Source organism: Dendrobates tinctorius, unplaced genomic scaffold (genome assembly GCF_039654945.1).
Source record: "Dendrobates tinctorius isolate UK_male_01 unplaced genomic scaffold, ASM3965494v1 ptg000165l, whole genome shotgun sequence".
Lineage (NCBI taxonomy): Eukaryota > Metazoa > Chordata > Amphibia > Anura > Dendrobatidae > Dendrobates > Dendrobates tinctorius.
The window spans coordinates 8,614,090-8,631,632 of record NW_027361832.1 but is presented as its reverse complement, the minus strand read 5'-3'; the positions used below and the strand labels follow the sequence as shown (position 1 = coordinate 8,631,632).

At 42.1% G+C, this 17,543-nt stretch overlaps 1 protein-coding gene across 11 annotated transcripts in view; it reads left to right on the top strand.

The window, feature by feature from the left end:
* Window positions 1-17,543, top strand: part of VPS13B (vacuolar protein sorting 13 homolog B) — a 1,297,298-nt gene that overhangs the window by 216,416 nt on the left and 1,063,339 nt on the right. For all 11 annotated transcript variants that reach the window (XM_073550458.1, XM_073550457.1, XM_073550459.1 and 8 more), the window contains exons 13-15: window positions 106-297; window positions 475-644; window positions 4,687-4,881. In XM_073550458.1, the coding sequence (XP_073406559.1) occupies window positions 106-297; window positions 475-644; window positions 4,687-4,881 (557 nt within the window). The remainder of the gene's footprint in view (window positions 1-105; window positions 298-474; window positions 645-4,686; window positions 4,882-17,543) is intronic.

Sequence of the window (17,543 nt, the reverse complement as noted above, 5' to 3'; positions counted from 1 at the left end):
AAAAAACAACCAAACAACCTTAAGTAATTACCGCATTTGTTTAAATTCTACTTTCCAAGACCTTTTGTTGTGATTTGAGACATTTTAATGTTTTATTTTTACCAGGTTCTGTAAGTCAGCAAGAATTCCCAGCTACCAAAGCAGATGAGAATGGCAATTTCCAAGAGATGTCCGTCAAGCGGCTAGTTGTTGGACCCATTGACCTCCGGCTGGACAGCAGTTCTGTGCATAGGATCATGAAGATGGTGGCCTGCTCTTTTGATCATGAATACGAGGCATACAGCTGTTCACGTCCTGGTATGAAAATCAAAAATATAAAAAAAATAATTTTCCCATCCTTTAATGATTTTAAGCCTTTCAAAGTTTGTTTTGTTGTAAACTAAAATTAGTTCTCCGATCCCCCTAAAACAAAAACTAAATCATTTCTTAGAAAAGTAGACATGCGAGAAACTTTTTTTTTTTTTTTTTTTTTAGTTTTACAGGAGGAATATAAGACTCTGCCAAGCCCTGAGGAAGTAGCATCTTTGGAGGAATACATTCCTACTCGACAGACTTCTGTCACGTTACTTAAGTGCTCCATTACACTGACCATGGCTGAATTTAATCTTCTTGGGCAGTTATTGCCCATCATCCTAGGACAAAAGGTAATGAAGTAAAATCTAAATAATGGATAAATCTCTTCATACTGCCTTATGAAACAATTAGAGAAATTATTGGTGAAAATGAGCATTTGACAGTCTAATTGAAATTCCATAGCACATAAACATTTTACCCCACCTCTCACAAATGATATAGAGAAAACTGAATTAACGGAGAATTCAGCTAAATGACTGTGACCCTTACTTTTAGCAGTCTGTAGGGGCTCCTCCATGTCCAATCCCCATTTATCATAACTCTAAAATGTTATTTTGACACGTCGAATATTATGAAATACATTGAAGACCCTAAAGGACAGCTAAAAAGGGTATTTACAACTTTCATCGCTGGGGGCCTGACCACCGTGGCTTGCAACGATCCCGAGAACTGAAGCTCTTAAGAGCCCTAGCTGAATGGAGTGGAGGTCTATCATGCACACTGTAGCTCTCAGCAATTTGTGGTGATCGTATTAAGAAGAATGGACCGCAGGTGCACTTGATCAACCACAGTGCCATTTATCTTGGGCTGTTCAGAACCTTGGTTTTGGGGAGTGGTGGAAGCCACCGCAGTCAGACTTCCAAGTGATTGGAAAATTATCCTCAATTCCCTTGATAGCGTATAAGTTACAAACTTATTAAAACCTTAAGGCAGGGGTGGGGAACAACAGGCCCATAGGCCATTTACGACTCTTGATGACCTTTAATCCGGCCCCTGAGCAGATTCCTGGGGACCACAGTGCTTTGGCCTACAGCTGTGTTTTGAAGGTCGCCTGCCCATTAATTTCATCTTGCTCTGTCAGCACAAGCATGCCATGTTCACTACTGAACGCTGAGGCACGGGCCATGAAAGATTACGTCCTGACACCAGTCTCCGCGTCATGAAGTACTTTGCGGGCAGAGTTAGCATGCAACTTGTACCGCCCCTCCGAGGATGGTATAAATGTCAATAGCCCTTGGCAGAAAAAAGATTTGCCACCCCTGCCTTAAAGACTGCTTCAGCCAGCTGTGTAATATGGTCACATCTAGATGTAACAATGTGTTACGGCTGCAAGAGTCGGACCACCAGCAATCTTTCTAACCAAATCTACATGACCGTGGAGGTTTGCTAAGAAAAAGAATGAGAGGTCCAGATATTAGGCTTTGTGGCACAGACCTTGTCAAATATTGCAAAAACTTTTTAGATCATTCCCCCTTTTCAGGGGTGATCTTTAAAATGTTATTTCTAAAGTAATGTTAGGACTTCTATACTTGACCTATGAATATTACATTGTAGGTAACCTTGAGTGGATGAGATGTTTGAGTAAGAGAATTTTGCAATATTGAAACAGAAGTTTGTTAAACTGAGCAATTCCCTCGTTTTCATCTTTTTTTCTACATTACGACTTTCCAGCTTGCAGTTGACAAATTTGCCATTGATCACGTCTATCCTATAAACGCTCTCATATTTTCACCAGTCACATTTTCTGTAATCTGCCCGATTTCCTGTCCTTTTTCATCTCCTTCTCACAGAAACCAATCATCCCTGGTATAATGCTATTAGGTGAATTAGGGGCTTTACTAGAGAAGCATTTTGCTGCATTACTCAACTGATCTATTATCAAAAGCTGATGGTTTGGGAAATGAGGATTGTGTCCAATAGTCCATGTTAATAGACCTATTTTAGTTGTGGAATCCTCGTAATTACATCGAAATTCTTTGTCTTTAACTGCACAGAGGGATCATGAGATGTTTTTTATTCCGGAGTTTGACGTAAGAGGAAAATTATGGGCCCATTTGTAATGACACCTGTTTTACCCAGGCTTTCTGCGTTTCATCAGGATTTTGCAGTTTTTGATAAAATGGCGTCATTTTTACTGAACCGGAGCAATCTGTATTCCTTCAGCGGAGGGAGATTTCTTGTTTCACTGAAGTTTGGAGAAACTTCTAAACAATAAAGAAAGATCATGTAGATTTCTATGTGAAGACCCTAATAACAAATTATATATAGCATCAACCCAGCTGGGTACGATCAGTAGGTTGTAGTTCAGATACACGGTTACCTTAGGGAACACTTAAATGTTTCGTAATGTTAGAAAAAACGTATATATGTTGGACGCAGTGAAGTCATCTATTGCGGAGAACATCTGGAAATATTAGGGAAGGGTTAGTAAAATTGCTTACATGTCACAAGAATGATTAATATATCTAATAGCATTCCTGTAGGTAATCATTGTTGGGGCATGACAAAAACTTTTGGAGTGGTGGGGGAAAGTCCTGACATATTGAGGTGAAGATTTGTGTTTGATGGGCGCAGCATGAGAAAGCCATTGTGTTTTAGGAGTGAGACGTAGAGAGCAATAGGTCATCATCAGGGTGGACGCTGTAACAAATGAGTAGGTGCGGTATTATTTATTACCATTAGTGTTGGAATGGAGCTTATTAATTGTGTCTTGTGGAGAGGTCGAGTCAGGTGAAAACAATAGTAAAGGCACTCGGTAATTTATCCGGCATCTTATCAAAATAAACCAGATCCACTTCTGATAATAATGTGTTCAGGAAATGTTAATTATGCATTTTTCATAAAGGGAATCTGTCATCAGGTTTTTGCTTCCTCATTTGAGACAAGTATGATGTATGCAAAGAGAACCTGATTCCAACAATGTGTCACAATCAGTTTTTATATGTGGCATGTAGCAGAGCTCCGAAAGCTAACCCCACCCACACCACATCTTTCTGTGTACATGGTCTATTGACAGTAAGCTGCTTATCAGAGGTGGGGGCCTAGTCGAACTATTGTTCACGTGAACAGAGCCTAATAAGTGACATTTCACTGAAATCTGTGTGTCAGTTTCTCTCTACATTATGCTGTCCTCTGATTACATAGCAAAAGTCTGCTGAAAGTTTCCCTTTAAAAGGACACCAAATTTAAGTATGCCGCCGGAAGTAAGTTCCAGCATTTAGTAAATTTGCTTGGTTGAGTGGTCAAGTCAGTCAGTTTGCATTTTTGATTTTGGAGGATTTAGCACTGATCTGTGGGTAATCTATTTCTTCGGCACCGATTGATTGTTGTCTAGTGCTACATGTACTAAACAACTTTCTATCACTTTCGATGTCTGGACTCTTAATCAGAAAATTACCTGCTTCCTGTTCTTTTAGGAAATTCACGTGTATTTGCAGCAAAAGTCTAACTCAGACCATAAATTTTGTATGTTGATGTAATCCTGCCAACGGTGCTAATGAGACCGCTGAAAAGGAAGAAAGCATGTAAAATCAGTCCTTGTGGCGAGTGTAAAAATTGCATTATTTCAAATTTTTTTAAAGTATATATATTTAACATAAAAAAAGTCTTTAAACAACCGTTAATTTTCTGTTGACATATTCCTTTTAAGGAAAACCTTTCGTCACATTTTGAACAAACAATGTAATCGGCACTGCAGAGCAGAATAAAACTTTTATTTTTTTTTATTTATTTTAACCTCTCCAATGCATAGATATTGGCACCTAAACAGTAAATTTTTCATTATGTTCAAGTGGGCATTACCAGAGAGATTTCACTGAGAGCGTATACTTCCTCTTTGGCCAATCATAAGCAGGCAGTAACACAATGGGGAAATAAAAAACACGCCCCACAATTGCTTAGAAAATGCTCAGGGTCAGACATGTATTGACAGTCTGTTCCTTTCACTGCATTGTGATGACTGTGCTGAAGCCCAGCAGCTCTGAGTGTGATTAACAGTTAGCAGCTCTCATCTCCAGCAGTCAGTGTGGGGGGAGAGGCAGTGTTGCAGTAGCTGAGTCTCATTACTAACACAACTAGTAGCTCACCTCCTTGGTGGAATAGTGGCTGCACTACTCTAGTGTGGCCAGCTTAACATGTTAAAACTAATGAAAGGTCCTCTATAACCATTTTTTGTCCTGAATGTTACATAAAATAGCTGACTCGACTCTTCTTTTGGCAGGTGATAAAAACATTGAATAGCTGAACATTTTCGAAACTACCTGTCGGTTGTGTCACATGTATTTTGTTCATTTACTGTAGTACTTAAGTGTTTTTTTTGTTTTTTTTTATTAGCATTCCATTAGCACTGTAAGCACTGCAAACTTTCAGCCAATACGACCTCTACCTGCAGTCAGAATACTTGCGGAGAATATCAACATTGAACTTTCTGTGCCAATGTATGCAGAGCAACTAGTCCAGACCGTGAGCAGTCTCAGCGAGCCATCGGATAACCTGCTCCACCATTGTTATGCTCATTGCAACTTAAAGGTAACATATCGGCTTGTTTCCCTCCTGTTCATGTATGGGCTTATTTCAGCAATTCCTGATAAATCATTTTTTTTTTTTTTTTTTATTTTAACATTTTATGACGCCTTCACATAATGTAACTGCTGGTTTTTATTTTTTTAATTTTTTTCTTTCTGCTCGGAGTAGCATGTGACCCAATTAAAGGAGACTGATGGATGGGTTTGGTGACATGATCCTCCATCAGCAGCCATGATATAGACTAGAGAGCGCTGTAGTCTAAGGGCCCCGTCACACATAACGACTCACCAGCGATCCTGACAACGATATCAACGTGTCAGGATCGCTGGTAAGTCGCTATGTGATCACTGGTGAGCTGTCAAACAGACAGCTTCACCAGCGATAAGCACAGCGACACCGAGCGCGCGGCGTCGCTGTGTTACCAGCGCGCTGATGCAGGGAGCTGGTAACTAACGTACACATCTGGTATCCAAGGGACGTGCGTCCCTTAGATACTTGATGTATACGTTAGTTGCCAGCTCCCTGCATCAGCGCGCTGGTAAATAACGTACACATCGGGTTTCTAAGGGACGCACGTCCGTTGGATACCCGATTTGTACGTTAGTTACCAGCTGATCGCTGGTCTCCCGCCTGTCACACGCAGCGATGCGTGCTGGCCAGCGGGAGACCAGCGACCAAAGAAAAGTCCTGGGCTTTCCTTCAGCGATACCGGCAGGGGGGCCGGCCGCTGATCGCTGTCACACACAGCGATCTCGCTGGTGAGATCGCTGTTGTGTCAAAAAACTTGTGACTCAGCAGCGATCTCGCTAGCGAGATCGCTATGTGTGACGGGGCCCTAAGAGGAAAGCTGCACTAATGAGAGCAGGAGGAGGTCAGGTCATACCTATATAACAGTAGATGTACACAAAATTATATCCCCAACACATCTGTTAAAATAAAGATACAAACAAGCAAAAATTAAATTCGGCACTCCAAAGTTAGATGCAGGAAAACGCACAAGAATGTATTGATTTAGATACATCCACTGTGTTAAAAAAAAGTTGACGTTTCGGCCAGCTCTAGGCCTTCATTAGAAATATTCTTCAGTGCTTGGTGATGGCACAGTAGGTCAAATATAACTGAGCAATGGCGTTTTCGTGTAACACTATAAATATAGTGTCCAACCCCTTTAAAGCTTGGTAAAGGCTGTATCATGCCATGTGGGTGCATTTTTTACATCCCGAAAAAATGTAAAGCCAAAAAGAAGCACTAGATTGTACCTGGTACAAGATATGATAGGTGCATAACATTGATTTTTTTTTTTTTTCTATTAACCCTGTTTTATATGCCATCTACTTGGCATAACTGTGTGTCTGTGTACCCAAATACAGTGGATACGGAAAGTATTCAGACCCCTTTACATTTTTCACTCTTTGCTTCATTGCAGCCATTTGGTAAATTCAAAAAAGTTCATTTTTTTTCTCATTAACCCCTTCACCCCCAAGGGTGGTTTGCACGTTCATGACCGGGCCAATTTTTACAATTCTGACCACTGTACCTTTATGAGGTCATAACTCTCGAACGCTTCCATGGATCCCGGTGATTCTGACATTGTTTTCTCGTGACATATTGTACTTCATGTTAGTGGTAAAATTTCATTCAAATAACTTGCGTTTATTTGTGAGAAAAACGGAAATTTGGCAAAAATTTTGAAAATTTCGCAATTTTCCAACTTTGAATTTTTATGCCCTTAAATCACAGAGATAAGGCACACAAAAAACTTGATAACTAACATTTCCCACATGTTTACTTTACATCAGCACAATTTTGGAACCAAAATTTTTTTTTGTTAGGAAGTTATAAGGGTTAAAAGTTGACCAGCGATTTCTCATTTTTACAACACCATTTTATTTTTAGGACCACATCACATTTGAAGCCACTTTGAGGGGTCTATATGATAGAAAATACACAAAAGTGACACCATTCTAAAAACTGCACCCCTTAAGGTGCTCAAAACCACATTCAAGAAGTTTATTAACCCTTTAGGTGCGTCACAGGAATTTTTTTGAATATTTAAAAAAAAATGAACATCTAACTTTTTTTCATAAAAAAAATACTTCAGGTTCAATTTTTTTTATTTTACCAAGGGTAACAGGAGAAATTGAACTGCAAAAGTTATTGTGCAATTTGTCCTGAGTACGCAGATACCTGATATGTGGGGGGGAACGACTGTTTCGGCGCATGGCAGAGCTCAGAATGGAAGGAGCGCCGTTTGACTTTTTCAATGCAAAATTGGCTGGAATTCAGATTGGACGCCATGTCACGTTTGGAGAGTCCCTGATGTACCTAAACAGTGGAAACCCCCTACAAGTGACCCCATTTTGGAAACTAGACCCCCCAAGGAACTTATCTAGATATGTGGTGAGAACTTTGAACCCACAAGGGCTTTACAGAAGTTTATAACGTACAGCGGTACAATTAAAAAATCATATTTTTTCCACAAAAATGATCTTTTCACCCCAATTTTTATTTTCCCAAGGGTAACAGGACCCTAAAAGTTATTGTGCAATTTGTCCTGAGTACGCTGATACCCCACATGTGGGGGTAAACCACTATTTGGGCGCATGGCAGAGCTCGGAAGGGAAGCAGCGCCATTTGACGTTTTTGGCTGGAATTGAGATCGGACACCATGTCGCGTTTGGAAAACCCCTGATGTACCAAAACAGTGGAAACCCCCCACAAATGACACCATTTTGGAAACTAGACCCCCTAAGGAACTTATCTAGATGTGTGGTGAGAACTTTGAACCCCCATGGGCTTCACAGAAGTTTATAACATAAAGCCATACTATTAAAAAATCATATTTTTTAAACAAAAATGATCTTTTCACCCTCAATTCTTATTTTTCCAAGGGTAACAGGACCCTAAAAGTTATTGTGCAATTTGTCCTGAGTACGCTGATACCCCACATGTGGGGGTAAACCACTATTTGGGCGCATGGCAGAGCTCGGAAGGGAAGCAGCGCCATTTGACGTTTTTGGCTGGAATTGAGATCGGACACCATGTCTCGTTTGGAAAACCCCTGATGTACCAAAACAGTGGAAACCCCCCACAAATGACACCATTTTGGAAACTAGACACCCTAAGGAACTTATCTAGATGTGTGGTGAGAACTTTGAACCCCCATGGGCTTCACAGAAGTTTATAACATAAAGCCATACAATTAAAAAATAATATTTTTTCCACAAAAATGATCTTTTCACCCTCAATTCTTATTTTTCCAAGGGTAACAGGACCCTAAAAGTTATTGTGCAATTTGTCCTGAGTACGCTGATACCCCACATGTGGGGGTAAACCACTATTTGGGGGCATGGCAGAGCTCGGAAGGGAAGCAGCGCCATTTGACGTTTTTGGCTGGAATTGAGATCGGACACCATGTCGCGTTTGGAAAACTCCTGATGTACCAAAACAGTGGAACCCCCCACAAATGACACCATTTTGGAAACTAGACCCCCTAAGGAACTTATCTAGATGTGTGGTGAGCACTTTGACCCCCCCAGTGCTTCACAGAAGTTTACAACGCCCGGGCGTGAAAATAAAAAATTCGTATTTTTTCCACAAACATGATCTTTTAGTCACCATTTTTTTATTTTCCCAAGGGTACCAGGAGAAATTGGACCCCAAAAGTTGTTGTCCAATTTGTCCTGAGTATGCTGATACCCCATATGTGGGAGAAAACTACTGTATGGGCACACGTCGGGGCTCGGAAGGGAAGTAGTGACGTTTTGGAATGCAGACTTTGATGGAATGGTCTGCGGGTGTGATATTGCCTTTGGAGAGCCCCTAATGTACCTAAACAGTGGAAACCCCCCACAAATGACACCATTTTGTAAACTAGACCCCCCAAGGAACTTATCTAGATGTGTGGTGAGCACTTTGACCCCCCCAGTGCTTCACAGAAGTTTACAACGCCCGGGCGTGAAAATAAAAAATTCGTATTTTTTCCACAAACATGATCTTTTAGTCACCATTTTTTTATTTTCCCAAGGGTACCAGGAGAAATTGGACCCCAAAAGTTGTTTTCCAATTTGTCCTGAGTACGCTGCTACCCCATATGTGGGAGAAAACTACTGTATGGGCACACGTCAGGGCTCGGAAGGGAAGTAGTGACGTTTTGGAATGCAGACTTTGATGGAATGGTCTGCGGGTGTCATGTTGCCTTTGGAGAGCCCCTAATGTACCTAAACAGTGGAAACCCCCCACAAATGACACCATTTTGTAAACTAGACCCCCCAAGGAACTTATCTAGATGTGTGGTGAGCACTTTGACCCCCCCAGTGCTTCACAGAAGTTTACAACGCCCGGGCGTGAAAATAAAAAATTCGTATTTTTTCCACAAACATGATCTTTTAGTCACCATTTTTTTTATTTTCCCAAGGGTACCAGGAGAAATTGGACCCCAAAAGTTGTTGTCCAATTTGTCCTGAGTACGCTGACACCCCATATGTGGGAGAAAACTACTGTATGGACACACGTCGGGGCTCGGAAGGGAAGCAGTGACGTTTTGGAACGCAGACTTTGATGGAATGGTCTGCGGTTGTCATGTGCGTTTGGAGAGCCCCTGATGTACCTAAACTATTGAAACTCCCCACAAGTGACCCCATTTTGGACAGTAGACCCCCCACGGAACTTATCTAGATGTGTGGTGAGCACTTTGAACCCCCAAGTGCTTCACAGAAGTTTATAACACTCGGACGTGAAAATAAAAAAATCATTTTTTTTCCACAAAAATGATATTTTTGCCCCCAATTTTTTATTTTCCTAAGGGTAACAGGAGAAATTGGACCCCAAAAATTGTTTTGCAATTTGTCCTGAGTAGGCTGATACCCTACATGTGGGGGTAAAACACTGTTTGGGCGCATAGCAGAGCTTGGAAGGGAAGGAGCACCATTTGACTTTTTCAACTCAGAATTGGCTGGAATTGAGATCAGACGCCATGTTGCATTTGGAGAGCCCCTGATGTGCCCAAACAGTGGAAACCCCCAATTCTAACTCCAACCCGAACCCCAACACGCCCCTAGCCCTAGCCCTAACCCTAGCCCTAACCCTAGCCCTAACCCTAGCCCTAACCCTAGCCCTAACCCTAGCCCTAACCCTAGCCCTAGCCCTAACCCTAACCTAACCCTACCCCAACACACCCCTAGCCCTAACCCTAGCCCTAACCCTAATGGAAAAATGGAAATAAATACATTTTTTTTATTTTATTATTTTTCCCTAACTAAAGGGGTGATAACGGGGGGTTTGATTTACTATTTATGGCGGTTTTTATGTTTGGCGGCTGTCGCACGCTAAAAGACGCTTTTTATTGTAAAAATAGTTTTTGCATCACCACATATTGAGAGCTATAATTTTTCCGTATTTTGACCCACCGAGTCATGTGAGGTCTTATTTTTTGCGGGACGAGTTGACGTTTTTATTGGTACCATTTTCGGGCACGTGAAATTTTTTGATCGCTTTTTATTCCGATTTTTGGGACGCAGAATGAACAAAAACCAGCGTTTCATGAATTTCTTTTGGGGGGGGTGCGTTTACACCGTTCCGCGTGCGGTAAAATTGATAAAGCGCTTTTATTCTTCGGGTCAGTACGGTTACAGCGATACCTCATTTAGGTCTTTTTTTATGTTTTTGTCGGTTTTATGCAATGAAAACTATTTTATATAAAAAATAATTATTTTTGCATCGCTTTATTCTGCGAGTTATAACTTTTTTATTTTTTTGCTGATGATGCTGTGTGGCGGCTTGTTTTTTGCGGGACAAGATGACGTTTTCAGCGGTACCATGGATATTTATATGCGTCTTTTTGATCTCGCGTTATTGCACTTTTTGTTTGGCGGTATGATAATAAATCATTATTTTTTGCTTCGTTTTTTATTTTTATTTTTTAAGGGGTTCGCTAAAGGGGTTAACTAATGGGACAGTTTTATAGGGCAGGTCGTTACGGACGCGGCGATACCTAATATGTGTACATTTATTGTTTTTTTTTTTTATTATTTTAAAAAAATGAATTTATTGGGGAATATTTTTTTTTTTTTTTACTAATTTATTTGGCGATTTTTTTTAATTTATTTTTACACTTTTTTTTTAATTTTTTTTTACTTTATTACATAGTCCCAGGTGGGACATCACTGTCCTGTGACAGATCGCTGATCTGTCACATCACAGATCACTGTGACAGATCAGCAATCTGTCACAGGCAGTGCACAAGGCTTCCTCATGCCTGCGCTTTGCAGGCACTGAGGAAGCCAGCTTCCCCAGGCCCCCGAAGGCCCCCGTCGCCATCTTGGATTCGGGGGCCTGGGGGATAGGAGTCCCCCGCAGCAGCGCTGCACATTGCGCTGCCGTGGGGGGCTCAGGGAAGCACGGAGGGAGCCCCCTCCCTGCCGATGCTTCCCTTTAACTCCCGGTACACCGCGATCGCGTTTGATCGCGGTGTGCAAGGGGTTAATGTGTCGGGGGCGGTCCGTGACCGCCCCTGACACATTGTGCCGGGTGTCAGCTGTGATAATCAGCTGACACCCGGCCGCGATCAGCGGCGCTCACCACGTGGGCGCCGCTGATCGCGGTAGACGTACTATCCCGTCCCCGGTCATACGGGCCCGGGTACCGTGGACGGGATAGTACGTCTCATGTCAGGAAGGGGTTAATGTACACTCTGCACCCCATCTTAGCTGAAAAAAAAAACCCCCAGAAATGTAGAAATTATTGAAATTTAGTTAAAAAAAAAACAAAAAAAACTGAAATATCACATGGTCATAAGTATTCCGACCATTTGCTCAGTATTGAGCAGAAGCACCTTTTGAGCTAGTACAGCCATGAGTCGTCTTGGGAATGATGCAAGAAGTTTTTCACACCTGGATTTGGGGATCCTCTGCCGTTCTTCCTTGCAGATCCTCTCCAGTTCTGTCAGGCTGGATGGTGAATGTTTGGTGGACAGCCATTTTCAGGTCTCTCCAGAGATGATCAATTGGGTTTAGGTCAGGGCTCTGGCTGGGCCAGTCAAAAATGGTTACAGAGATGTTGTGAAGCCACTCCTTTGTTATTTTAACTGTGTGCTTAGGCTCTTTGTCTTGTTGAAAGGTGAACCTTTGGCCAAGTCTGAGGTCCAGAGCACTCTGGAAGAGGTTATCATCCAGGATATCTCTGTACTTGGCCACATTCATATTTCCTGCAATTGCAACCAGTCGTCCTGTCCATGCTGCTGAAAAACACCCCCATAGCATGATACTGCCACCACCATGTTTCATTCTTGGGATTGTATTGGGCAGGTGATGAGCAGTGCCTGGTTTTCTCCACATATAGAATTATCACCAAAAAGTTCTATCTTCATCTCATCAGACCAGAGAATTTTATTCTTCATGTGTTTTTTTTTTTTTTTTTTTTAGCAAGCTCTATGCGGGCTTTCATATGTCTTGCACTGAGGAGAGATACAAATTTAAAAAAACTGACCGTCACATCCAGGCATAAACTAAGTGTGAACAGCTGCTTAACCTAGAGTCACTCAAAAAAAAAAAAAAAAGCACTCTGTGGCGCCATAGCATGCAAACATGTTATTTAAATGGCCATTTTATGCGATAAGCTTTTTCAGTTCTTCATATTTCTAAGGCAGTAATGCTATTCATTTTTCTTATTTCAAGAAATATGGCACTACAGAGTGCTTCCTTTTTTGTTTGATTGTATATGAGTTGGTGACTCTAGGTTAAGCACCTGTTCACACTTAGTTTGTGCTTGGCTGTGACGGTCAGTTTTTTGAAATTTGTATTCATTAACCTTCTGACTCCACCTCTTAGGCCCCGTCACACACAGCGAGATCGCTGATTTTGTGACTCATCAGCGATCGCTCGAGCGATCTCGCTGTGTGTGTCATCCATCAGCGACCGCCCCCCCTGCTGGGTATCACTGATTGTGCAGGATCGTCCTGGGCCATTTTTTGATCGTTGGTCTCCCGCTGGCCAGCACGCATCGCTGCGTGTGGCAGCGGCAGACCAACGATCAGCGACGCTGCACGCTGGTATCTAAGGTAAACAGTGGGTAACTAAGGGCCCCGTCACACATAGCGATCTCGCTAGCGAGACCGCTGCTGAGTCACAAGTTTTGTGACACAACAGCGATCTCACCAGTGAGATCGCTGTGTGTGACAGCGATCAGCCCCCCTGCTGGTATCGCTGATCTCTGCAAGAAACCTCTGGACATATTTTTCGTCACTGATCTCCCGCTGGCCAGCACGCATCGCTGCGTGTGACGGACTGGAGACCAGCGATCAGCTGGTAACTAACGTACACATCAGGTATCCAAGGGACGCGCGTCCCTTGGATACCCGATGTGTACGTTAGTTACCAGAGAGTTACAGGTGCCGCCGCCTCATGCTGGGTACCAGGAGCCTGTGTAGTATGTACCTTAATTACCGCCGCCGCTGCACGCTGGGGACCAGGAGGCAGCAGGACGCCGGCAGGAGAGGCCGGGGATGCAGGCGCGCCCTCTGCTGGTGGAGGACTGGAACAGCAGACACTTGTCCGCTGCTCCCGGACTCGCTCCTCACCTCGGCGTGCTGATCGCTGGTGAAGCTGTCTGTGTTACAGCTCACCAGCGATCACATAGCGACTTACCAGCGATCCTGACACGTTGATATCGTTGTCGGGATCGCTGGTAAGTCGCTATGTGTGACTCCAGCTTAAGAGCCGCGCGGCTCTTGGATACCCGCTGTTTACCCTAGATACCAGCTTGTTGGCTGGTCCTGATGGCTGGTGAGTCTGTCTAACTATGTCCCAGCGATTCCATCCATGTCGGATCGTTGGTGGGATCGCTGGGACATCGTTGTGTGTAACGGGACCTTTAGCCACATGTGTTTTTAATCACAGCAGGGCCACCACCCTTCCACAGAGATATAGATTTCAGTCTAAGGAGAGGATTTATGTAGGTTCCCATACAGATGAAGACTTTAGTCTAAGTGAGGATTGGCATTAGGTTAGGGTCCTGGAAAATGAGAAACGCCTTAATGTGGCTTCCAGGTACACATAAATTGGCCATTTTATGCTCTAAGCTTTCTCAATTCGTCATATTTCTAATGCCGTAATGCAATTAATTTTTCGTATTACTTGTTTGCTTGCTATGGCACGCACTACAGTGTGCTTTTTTGTTTGATTGCACTGAGGAGAGGCTTCTGTCGGGCCACTCTGACATAAAGGCCCGACTGATGGAGGGCTGCAGTGATTGTCGATTTTGAGAAACTTTCTCCCATCTCCCTACTGCAGCTGTGGAGCTCAGCCACAGTGATATTGGGGTTCTTATTTACCTCTCTCACCAAGGCTCTTCTTCCACGATTGCTCAGCTTGGCTGGACGGCCAGATCTAGGAAGACTTCTGGTGGGCCCAAACTTCTTCCATTTAAGGATTATGGAGGCCAGTGGGATCTTAGGAACCTTGAGTAAGTGTGGTATTTCCTGATAAAGGGGGCATGAGACCCCTGAAACGCGTAGAATAAAACCACTGCAATCATACAGCATTCTCCTGGAATTTGTCTATAACTACAAATTCCCTTTGGATTTATCATGCACTGTGAGCTGTGAGGTCTTAAATAGACAGGTGTGTGCCTTTACAAATCGTCGTATCAGTTTAATTAAACACAGCTGGACTCCAATGAAGGAGTAGAACCATCTCAAGGAGGATCACAAGGAAATGGACATCATGTGACTTAAATGAGTGTCTGAGCAAAGGGTCTGAATACTTATTACCATGTGATATTTCCGTTTTTCTTTTTTAATAAATTCTAAAAAAATTTCTACGCTTGTGATTGTTTTCAGTCAAGATGGGGTGCAGAGTGTACATGAATGAGGAAAAAAATGAACTTTTTTGAATTTATCAAGTGGCTGCAATGAAACAAAGTGAAAAATGTAAAGGGGTCTGATTATTTTCCATACCCACTGTAAATGCAGCAAAGTGGTTAAATGAGTGCAGCAAAATACAGGAAATCTGCCACATTCTGCATAGGAACTTCCATGCAAATTTTATAAATTCTCTAAATGAGTAAAAATAACAAAACATTCGCAGCATAATAGACAACTGCCTTGGTTGAACATCTAATGGACTGAGTAATTTTGAATTTCTTGCTGCCATCTGAGGAAGAAAAGTAGTTGCATGCTCAATGTTTGGGCATGGCACACATTTCCCACATGGGGTACATCCCCATCTCAGTTTTTGGGATTGAGCGAAAGGTAACTGTTTTTGATCACTTCTCTCATAGTGACTACGAACTAGTATGTCCTTCAAATTCCTACTTCGTTGCGCCGTGATACTTGGAGTAGATGACAGATATGTGCCAAAGGTACGATCAGCGAGAAGTATGGGCCAATATTTAACCATGATTTTACGCATTAAATTCCATTGTGAATTTATCGTAGGCACACTTCACCTGTGAGAGAGAGAGAATCTAAAAAAAAATCCAGGAAATCACATTGTATGATTTTTACATAAATAATTTGCATTTTATTGCTTGAAATAAGTATTTGATGCAATAGAGTAACAGAACTGAGTATTTGGTTCAGAATCCTTTCTTTGCAATTACAGAGATTGTATGGTTCCTGTAGTTCTTTTCCAAGTTTGCACACACTGCAGCAGAGATTTTGTCCCACTCCTAAATACAGATCTTCCCCATATCATTCAGGTTTCGAGGCTGTCACCAAGAACATGGTTTCAGCACCCTACAAAGATTTTCTATTGGTTCATGTCTGGAGACTGGCTAGGCCACACCAGGACCTTGAAGTGTTTCTTACGGAGCCACTCCTTAGTTACCCTGGCTGTGTTTCTAGTCATTGTCATGCTGGAAGACCCATCCACGATCCATCTTCAATGCTCTTACTGAGGGACGGAGGATGTTTGCGAAAATTTTGTGATGCGTGACCCCATCTGTCCTCCCTTCATTATACCCAAAGTATGAGGTTTCCCCTACCATGCTTCAAGATTGGGATGTTCTTGGGTTTGTACTTTTCTTTCTTCTTCTTCCAAACACAGCGAGTGTAGTTGATAAAAGTTCCCTTTTCGTCTAATCTGATCACCTGACCTTAGTCCCATGACTCCTCTCGATCATCCAGATGGTCATTGGTGAACTTCATATGGGCCTGGACTTGTACTGGCGTGAGCAGGGGAACCTTACGTGCCCTGCATGATTTTAATCTATGACGGTGTAGTTTGTTACGGTAATGTTTGAGACTGTTGTTCCAGCTCTCTTCAGGACATTGAATAGTTCCTTTCTTTCTCTGAGGAAAGCATAGAAAAGGCTTAAGGTCCAATTACGCCTCAAGATTATTGTGAATAAACATTAATTAGCAATTTTATTTATATAGCGTTCCTAGGAATACTCTCACTATCATCTTACAGTACAAACAGGTGTTTTAATCGTTCATCAGTTAAAATGATCTTTTGTGCTCCACAAAATATCATCATTCTTAGCAGCTTATGCGCCCTGCACATTCTATTACAGACCGCTCACTTCGCATTTGAGGAGCCGTCTGCCAGGCTAATAAGCAACCACCGATCTGTAAATATTCACCTTTTGGCGGTCATTAAATGCTGCAGAATCTGATGGTGTGAATGCACCCTTCCTGGCTGAATAAGTTTAGTGTCTCCTAGTGAACTGAAATGTAAAGTTTTGCCAATTAGTTCAGCCTTCCTTATAGATCCAAAAGACAACTTTTCTTTGACCTGTTAAGGCTAACAAGAAATATATACACATATCATCAAGGTACCTAGTTAAAAACATCAAAGTGCTGGAATATAGTCATCACAAAGAAACACAATTGCTCATGTGTACGTGGACATGGAACCAATTATGGATCCCAACAGGTCGTTCTGGGACAGATGTTGGAGGAATATTGTACAATAGACTCGTCTGATTCCTGACATGTGATAAATCATCAACACTTAATGTGGGAGGGGGGTAAGGGCTGTACTTTACCATATACATTACCTCGGTATTTGCAGACTTTGTGCTATCTTTAAATGTGTTTTGAAACGTTTAGGATGCGTTTTCTGTTGTGAACATTTATATGTGAACGCTTAATAAAACAATAACTTCTCACATCTTTATTATTGTGTATTCCTTTTGTGGTTTTTTCATCACTGAAAATCACTTGATAGTCATGATCATTTGATCTTACTCAACAGCTGTCCGTTTCTCCTGCAGTGGCCACTAGAGGAAAAATGTAGTATTACAGTATAAGTGGACAGGCTTGGTGTATACCACAGCAAGGCTTGCAGTTTAATGAATTTAAATACACAAATAAATAGAAATGCAGATGACCTCAATCTATTAACTACGCTGGCCATTAAAGAATGGAATAACCCAAATTAACTTGTTGTGGTTCCCTTATTACTCTCTAGAGTGGGCCTGCCGACGACTGATGAGCCTATAATCAGGATCACTTATATGTTGTGTACATTTTCTGGCAATCATCCGGAGAATGAGCAAATCAAAATAATTGTTTTTGACATCACGTTGTCCTGTATAAAGAGTGGACGTGCTGCCGATAGCAACGATATTCTATTCTAAGATGTTCTAGAATGATCGTATTATTGATCGTTATTTACACATGCAAATTCTGGTCTGCCTGTCTATTCAGGCCAGTACACGACTGC